The 9,073-nt window shown below is 41.8% G+C and overlaps 1 protein-coding gene across 2 annotated transcripts in view; it reads left to right on the forward strand.

Moving 5' to 3' along the window:
- Window positions 1-8,806, forward strand: part of TMEM87B (transmembrane protein 87B) — a gene marked incomplete at its 5' end in the record, with an annotated part of 32,430 nt that extends 23,624 nt beyond the window's left edge. For both annotated transcript variants that reach the window (XM_080931403.1, XM_080931402.1), the window contains 5 exons: window positions 70-143; window positions 1,170-1,240; window positions 3,518-3,570; window positions 4,887-4,917; window positions 5,876-8,806. In XM_080931403.1, the coding sequence (XP_080787529.1) occupies window positions 70-143; window positions 1,170-1,240; window positions 3,518-3,570; window positions 4,887-4,917; window positions 5,876-5,935 (289 nt within the window). In that variant the 3' untranslated portion in view covers window positions 5,936-8,806. The remainder of the gene's footprint in view (window positions 1-69; window positions 144-1,169; window positions 1,241-3,517; window positions 3,571-4,886; window positions 4,918-5,875) is intronic.
- Window positions 8,807-9,073: the final 267 nt, after the last annotated feature.

Consider the following 9,073-nt stretch of genomic DNA (forward strand, 5'->3'; position numbering starts at 1 on the left):
GGACAGTGCAGTTTTTTATATGCAATGACTGGCGGTGGTAAGGTTAAAGGCTCCTTTGTTTTTATTTAGGTATGCCTTCATGCCCTTGATAGACGACTCTGATGACGAAGTCGAGGAATTCATGGTAACATCTGAAAACTTAAGTGCGTGACGTGTGGGGTTTGTGTGTGTGTGTGTGTGTGTGTGTGTGTGTGTGTGTGTTTAATGACTATTGTACATATTTTAACAGAAAGAATCTTTGCTTGAGATGCAGGGTCACATATGACAGTGTAACGGGCAGGTCTGTGGGACTGACTAGCCAGCCAGTTCCTGAAAGAGTAATAGTAATTCATTGTCTGTTCAAAAATTTCCAAGATGTGCGTGCATGCATGTGCATTGGGGTGGTAGTGGTGAACCTAGGGGTTCACACATTCTAGGCAAATGCTCTACCACTGATCCCAAGCCCCCAAAGAAGTCTTATTTTTGGAATACAGTAAATTTTACACATTTTTAAACCCATAAACGTTAAAGTAAATTGAACTGGGGAACGTGTGTGTGCTTGAGCTCCTCCACAGGTGCATTTCAGAGCAGCGAGGTGAAAGCCTGCTTGTGATACACAGTTACCAGAACATGAGCCAGGAGGATGCTGCTCAGGTCAGGGACAGAAAGGCAGCTGCCACATGTTATTACAGATATAGAAGGCAAAATTCTAGACCTCGGGTGCAGAGATAAAAGAGGTTGAGGCAAGGGAAAAAAGCAGGGACAGTAATAGACAACCATTGCTTAAAAGGGACAGAATTCTAGTTAGGCAAGAGGACAAGGCCTAGTGGGTTATATAACAGGGTGACTCTAGTTAGTGATTCATTGTGTGTTCAAGGTAATAGCCTCATCCCCAGTGCAAAGAAATTGTCATTTTGAAGTGACCCTGCTGTGCACTGACACACTGTGTATGTATGTAGGTTGAAATACCACTGTGCCCATATAGTGTTCAGTTGTTGAATATCAATTCAGAAGTCTATTAGCTTTTCCTTTGTTTCATTCTAATTCCTAAAATGGCATATTAAGCTCCTCCCTGGCTAAAGTGTCTACTCCTAACTTGCTTTAAAAGATAATCTTTTTCTTATTAGGGTATTAAGTGTGAAATTATAATTTTCTAATCTTTTATATACCTCTGATGCTTCTCATTGTAGCTGAAGGAATAAAACTAAGAGCCTCAAAAACAGTTTCAAATGGAACAGCTAAACCTACTTCTGATAATTTTGTGAGTATCTGCATTTAGTGGAGTCTTTTTCTAGACTTGAGCATCTGTATCTGCCAGAGTCACAGATCATTCAGGGAGTTTTTTCTAAGGTGTTATTAAATCGGCTGTTTCCACACAGCTGTGCAAGTTCAGGCCCCAGCGGCTGTGCTGCGTTGTCTGCTCTCATCCGTCTGGCTGTGCTTGGCCGGCAGCCTCAGCTTCTCCAGAGCTGCTGTGTCTGAGTCCGTGGCTAGCCAGGGCTCTACCAGGCTCATCCAGACTGAGGCTTTGGCTTGGCAAAAGTCGATGGGGACTTTTAAGCATATCCAAGTCATTTCTTTTGAAGCCGCCTTAGGTACATACAGACCGTAGCCTGCTGGAAAAAGGACTTTATATGTCCCATTCACTTACCAAAGCAACAGGCCTTTTAAAGCCGTGGAAGCAGGAATAAAATGTAAAGTGTAGGGCAGGGATGAATTTTATAGACTATTTTATATATTTTTATGTATGTAAATATTTTGTTTGCATGTATGTATGTGTAACATGTTTGTGCCTGGTGCCCTCTGGACGGAGAGTCCGGAGCCTCCAGAACCAGTTATGCCTGGTTGTGAGCCACCATTTGGATGAACCCAGAGCTCACTGTGCAGATCAGACTTGCTTCGATCTGCCTGCTCTGCCTCCTGAATGCTGGGATTAAAGGCTGCACTGCCACACCTGCCTCAGATGAGCCTTCAAATACCTTCTAGGTGCTGGCTGTTCATAGATGTGATGGTGATGGTGGCTAAGAGTGAAGTGTATACACTGTTGTCTCTGCTGCCTTAGAAGAAAGGACATGTGTAAAAAAGGTCGTGTGTGGGGAAGGCCACAGGGCAGATGCTGTATGACAATACTGTTCTCCGTTGGATTTGACAAATTCTTTATTTTATTTTTGGCAATCTGTAAAATGTATTCTTTGAGTGGTTTCTTGGTAATTTAAAACCTCTAGGGATTTTTGTTTTTGTTTTTTTTCCAACCTGGTATTAGAGCTGAAGGTAGAGCGCCCTAATCTGATCAAAGTCCCCACATCAGCGTAACGCAAGTGGGAAAAGTGCTGTGAAACCTTTTCCATTTACTACATTCTCACAAATACTGTAATTTACCCTCAGCCGCTCATATAGTGTCTGAATTATAAGTGAATTTTATGTTTCAACTTGGATCCTATTTCTGTGCTCTATATCAAATGTGAAATCTCAAACACTTCTGGCCCCAAGTGTTTTCAAAGAGGAAGACTTGTTGTCTCATTAGGTATTGTCCTTTTGGTGATATATATATATATATATATATATATATATTTAAGTTTAATAGTCACAAACACATCAGAGAATTTTTACCCATTCATCTAAGCTAAGTGTTGACTTTTGTTCAGAAATTAGAGGTCTTATTTTTTATTACTAATTTCTACCTGAGAACCACTCACAGAAATGGGCTCCATTGCCTTGTCTTAGTCAGCAAAGTGCTTAGTGCTGCAACTAGACCAACCCAGGTAGCCAGGTACACAGGAAAGAAAAATTGGATTTATTTTACACTGTAATTTCTCCTTTCTAAGTGTAATAATAGAAGTAAAGTTTTATTAAAAAAGAAAAACACCTAGGTACCCCAGCTGATTGGCTTTTGGGGATGGGGTGGGGATGGGGTTGTTTGCTTGTTTGTTAGTTTTGTTTTTTTTTTAAGACAGGGCTTCTGGGCTCAAACGCCCAGAGATCCACCTGCCTCTGCCTCCTGAGTGCTGTGGTCAGAGACTCCACCTGTGCCTGGCCGGATGGCCTTTCTTGCCTCCTTTGGGAATATGAACACAAGCATAACGCTCCATTCATTTCCTTGCTGTGGTAGAGCATTGCCCATTACAGTTTTCTGTTGAAAAAAAGCACAGACTCAAACATTTTTACAATTGCCATAATGAGGGGTAGAAGCAAGAAAATCAAAATAAACCTTTGCTATTTTCCATCTTACAAATCAATTCTACATTTTTATTTTGACTTCTTGGGATACACACATACACACACACACACACACACACACACACACACACACAAAGAATAGTTATGTTCTTAGCTAAACCAAGAAACAGAAAAATCAGTAGTTTTCTGTCTATTTATGGAACATGGCACTTGGTATATGGTACCTATGCCAGGTTCCAGATAGAACAACAACAGACTCCATGCATCTGATGTAAGATTGTAAACTTATAGACATGCTGCCAGAAAGTATGTTCTCAGCTAAGATTTAGCAAAAACTAAATATAAATATTTATTTCTACAGGATGAAGATTTGAAGTGGGTGGAAGAAAATATTCCCTCTTCGTTCACAGATGTGTAAGTATCCGCTGTTCAAGTCTGGACCTCAGGCTCTAGCTTAAGGGGATTTCATTCAGTGTATTTCAGGCCCTGTGTGTGTGTGTGTGTGTGTGTGTGTGTGTATGTGTGTGTGTGTACGTGTGTGTATGTGCATATTTGAGTGTATGAGTGCACATGTGCAAGTGTGTGTGCATGGGTTTGCATGTGTGTGTATATGTTTATGTATATGTGTATATGAATGTATGTATGTAGGACCCTGGTCACTACTGCTTATAGAGCTGAACACAGCCCTGACCCCTTTCTCTGCCTTTCCCTTGTACAGCCATTTGAAGTCACCATGTTGGTGGCATACTTAACCACCAGGCTGTCTCACTAGCCTGGGCTTTGAAGGCTTCAGAAGGAGTCTACATTTTTTATTCCCATCTCTATGTGTCATGTGGGTTTTATTTTATGTGGTAGTTTTTTTTTTTTTTTTTAAATGTATTTGCTTTATTTTTCCCTTAGCTTCAAGATTCTTTATATTTCGTCCCTAAATGTTGGGACATTTAGGTGTGTTTGTGTCTGCCATAGCAGGTAAAGACACTTGCATATAACCCTCTGACTTCCACACCTGTGGTCCAGGCACACACAGCTGCTCACACATACAAAATCAAACACATCTTTAAACGGTTGTTCTCCGTAATAAACACTTTATCTTTGACAACAAGGTACTCATCTCTCCTCATTTGCATAAAAGCATGAAATGTGAGTTTTCTGGTTACATAGTAGATCATCACTCAGATACCCAGCCAGTGGTTAGAAGTCAAACAGTAGCAAAGGGTTAAGAAGTAAGTGGGTGGGGGGTGTGTGTAGTCTGCTGGCTGTCCCATGTGTGATAGACCTGCACTTGTACTGCATGTTTTTATTTAAGTTCAGATTCCTCAAGTAATTCTCTTATCTTTAGACTTAACATTTGTAAAGGAATATACCTTCTGGAAAACACACATCCTAGGTAGATGTCAATGAGGTTTTTAAATAAGTCCACTTATGGAATTGGAAGGTGGAGCACCATCAGTTCCCCAGACCCTGCCCTTCCCAGATGCCCTGCTGCCCCACAGCTCTGATTGAAGCTTCCAGAGACCTCACACTAGTGAGCCTGGGTGCTCCCTTCCAGAGACCTCACACTAGTGAGCCTGGGTGCTCCCTTCCAGAGATCTCACACTAGTGAGCCTGGGTGCTCCCTTCCAGAGACCTCACACTAGTGAGCCTGGGTGCTCCCTTAACCATTGTCCCATTTGGTTTGCATTGAGTCTTGGGCCTTGTTTGAGTGACACTGTCCTTGTCTTTTGTTTCAGAGCTCTCCCAGTGTTAGTGGACTCAGATGAGGTAAACATTCTGTTGCTTATTTCCCTAGAGCTGTTTGCATTTTCACCGTGTATTTCAGAAGCTAATTCTAAAAATGGCTTTTTTGAAGAAATTACCAACTGAGCACTTAGAAGGAGAGAGAGCCAGTTTGAAGTGTGGAGGTTGTGGGCTAAGTTTCACTGCAGGCAAAGAGGCAGGATAAAAGCTGCTTGGTGTAAATGAAGGGAAGAGGCGTTTCATGAGATTTTTCTTTGAAAGGCTTTTTAAAGGGCTTATGTGTTCATTGTTTAGTTTTTGAAAATGTGTAGATAATTTATTGGAATAGTTTCTTTCCAGCTTTACTTACTAAACATGAAATTTAAATATAGGTTTTGGGATGAAAAGTTTATTAGTTTATTATTTATATCTAGACATTTTCGGATAGCCCAAGGCAGGGCACATCTGCAATATATGGACTAAAAGAAAAACGACAAAGCGTTGGCTCGTACAGAGCAGAAGCACTTGTTAGTGGTCCGTGCACATCGTTGGCTGTAGACGATGAGAAGAGCTGGGAGGGCGATGGTTCTGAAGTAGTGTTGTTCCTTTGTAGCAGGGTGGCAGGGAGGATCTACAACCTTCAGGAATGTGCTAGAAGGCTGTTTAGTGGTGCACTGTGTTTGATATACTAAATAACTATGGATTCAGTAACATGAGACATGAGGTCTCTGTTAGCTATAGTTCTGTCTAAGCTACAGAGAACCTAAACTCATCTTCTAGGTAGAAGGAAAAGGAATCGGACCTTTCCAGCCTCTGCTGATAATTGACCTTCTGTATTAGAGAGTGGGGCTTGGGAAGCAGGAGGGGCATGGTATTTATCTGATACTTCTTAAAGTTAGGTCTATTAAAAAGATTAAATAAAATAGTGACTTGTTAGATTAGAACATTTTTATAGGTTCTAGATCTAGCACCAGCATTTGACACCTATCTCTTTTTTTGCCAGGAAATTATGACCAGATCTGAAATAGCTGAAAAAATGTTCTCTTCAGAAAAGATAATGTGATTGGGCCCCAGTGGGTCCAGTGTGCGTGGGAGCTGTCAGGTGATGGGAAAGCCTGGCTCTCGTCAAAACTGACAGCTTCGCTATGATACCTGTTTCACTTCGTTGTCTTGGAGATCTATGTACAGATGAAGAATTCAGGTGTGGGAGGGTCTGCCACCCTCAGAAAGCCATCTTTAAAACTGACTCATAAAGTCAGTTTCGTTGCCATTAAGTTGCCTGATTTGGAAACAATTTAAGAAGTGTTAAAGACGTGTTCAGATGCCTGTTAGGGGCAGCCACATGCATGCCAGGTTGTTTATCTCAGTTTTCTCTGGACAAAACACTGTAGCTGGTGTGCTGGCACACTTCTAGCCATCAAATCTCCATAAATTCAAGGCCAAGCCTGGTCTACATAGTTCTGGACAGCCAGAGAGAGCTACATAGTGAGATCCTGCCTCAACAAACAGAAACCAAAAGAGAAAAGAGAAGAATCTCTGAACATTCCTTCCCTTTGCCTTCGAGATAACATGATTCTCCTGAACGCTAACACGGTGGTGTTCATCTTTTGTAGTGATAATTTTATTCGATTTTTTACACTGAAGTGACAATATTGGAACGCAAGCATGTTCATATATTTAATCTTGCTCCTTTTGTTGGTGTACACAAAGCTCTTGTTTGTAAGTACCACCATGCACTCCACGTCACAAGAGTCTGAGCTCGGGAACACGTGTGCACAAAGAGAGACATCTTCAGGATATGTCCAAAGACTTGCAGGCCACAGGTACACGTGCTGCTGCTACTTCTGCTGTGATCCTGGCCATGTGACTCCCTACAGCACTTTATCCCAGCCCGGGGTGCACTGTTTCCTGTGAGCCCTATAAAGACTTGTGAAGTACCAGTTGGTTACACAAACATCTAACTATACCACGCATCAACATGTAATTAACCAGCTCTCAACCATATTACACCTTGTTGTTAAATTATGTTTATAAACTATGATTAAAAGTTTCTATTCTAATATTTTTGAAACATAGAATGTTCTAGACTTGAAAGGCACTTGAATGTAGAGTGATGAAAATGTGAACGTTTTGCCACTTTCGTGACCAAAGATACCAGGCTGTTGGACATGGAATGTGGTGATGACAGGCAGGGTTTGCATGCCTTCTCTCTGGAGGACTTCTGGCCTGTGGGGTCGAATACCTTGGGATAATTGGGAAAACATGAAAATGACGAGGAAGAGCACTATCCATAGCCTGTGATGATTTTCACTGTGGCACCACAAAACAAACCTTTTTCTTTGAAATGCCTACTTTCTGAGTTTATTTCCTGCGTGCTCGTTTCAAAAGGGTTGGTAGAGATATTTCTATAGTTGTGTGTTCATTTTAGGTTTGTCATAGTCCACCTTCTAACCCAGTTCTTTGAAAACTGGGGGTGTGTTGTGGGGAAGGAGCATTGCAGGGTGTCACTGCATAGCTCAGGCTGAAGTTGGACTTGTGAACCTCTTGCTAAGATTATAGTGCACCACCATGGCCCACTTCACATTTGATCTTAATACCCTGTCCTCACAGCAGGAAGCAGATGACCCTCAGCCCACATGCCTGCACCTGAGTATTTCTGCTGATAGCCAGCAGGAGCTACACACTGCAGCCAGCAGGGTGTGAGTCTGGAGCTGATAGCTGGGACAGGCTTCTGACACCACCTCAGTGGTATTTCTAAGAACCAGGAAAGACAAAGAATGCTGCCTCGGGCACAGCTCCAGGCTGAAATGAGCTCTTTCTTTCCATCCAGAGAAAGTGGACTTCCATCTAAACCCCCTTAGAAGTGTTTTTGCAAGCATGTGTGTGGTGTCTGTTGCATTTAGTGATAACTGCCAGGTGCTAATGTCCAGTGCCCTAAGGTGACTATTTCCTGGGGCCCTTCTTAGCCCCAGCATGTGTCCCTATGCTGTCACTATAGATCACAGGGACTGGGAGCTCCACCCTGGACCACCACACAGCTCCTCAGCCTCCTTCCCTGGCTGCCTCAAGTCTGCAGACAACATTGGGGGACTTTCCATGCACTCAGGTCAGTTTCTGTTCAGGATGCTGTTGGATGGGGCCTATCTTAATTGAGTGCTCTAAGGATAAGGCTACAGTGTGTTCAAGACTTCTGGTAATACAGTTCTTGTTAGATTTTGGGGGCTTATGAAGTTTGTTTGAGGTATTTTTTTCATGATTTGAATTAGGTTAATATTTAAAAATCTGCCCTCAGGGTAGTTACTATATTTCAGGAGATGGAAGTTATAAACTTGGGAGACAATAGGACACTCCCATGTATTTCCTGTTTTTTTTTTTTTTTTTCCTGTGGAGAGTGTCACCCATGTCATGGTACATCATGCTTATACTACTGCTACGATCATGTCAAGAATAACGTGAAGTGTACATACGGGGTCGACTTTATACCCTCGTGAAGGTTGGGGGCTGTTGCCCTGGCTGTCTGTGACTGGAGATGCTGCATTTTGTCTCGTTCTGATATTTGTGTCTCCGTATGATTGACAACATGCAGTAAGCAATAGCAATGCACAGCAGCAAGCCTTACATCAGAAAGGAGCTCATGTAAGAGTCTGAACATGAAACTGTATATAAGTGACAAAAACTAGATTTTTAAGGAAGTGTATGCTATAGGACAGGAACGCAATACTGTATTAAGACGCTTCTTTAGAATTAGGAAAACATTCATTTCTATGGGGAGAAAGTTTAAAGGTTAAACATAGATTGTCTATTTTAAAAACTTAAATTATAATTTGGGAGAAATTTCTTTGGGTATAGAACACAGTGATTTCAAGAACTTTTGTTTGAAATTTTGTATTTTTGTGCCTTAATATTTGTTTTTTAAATAAATTGCTTTCTGACATTTGGAGCTTGTTTCCTGGGATTATGTGTTAGTGCTGCTTCATGAAAATCTGTAGATCTGTGGGCACAGGAGATGGCAGGACATGGAATTCCTTAAGAGAGGTGTAGCTCAAAGTCAGAAAACAGTACAGACTCAGTTGTGATACAGCAGATAAAACAGGGAAGTATTTAAGCCAGGTTAACCTACATGTGCACTCCTGAGTGTGTGTGTTTGTGTGTGTGTGCACACTCGTGTGTGTGTCTCGTCAGCTCTCGGTGATGAAATGAG

The sequence above is a fragment of the Micromys minutus genome (genome assembly GCF_963924665.1).
Source record: "Micromys minutus genome assembly, chromosome: 17".
Taxonomy (NCBI): Eukaryota; Metazoa; Chordata; class Mammalia; order Rodentia; family Muridae; genus Micromys; species Micromys minutus.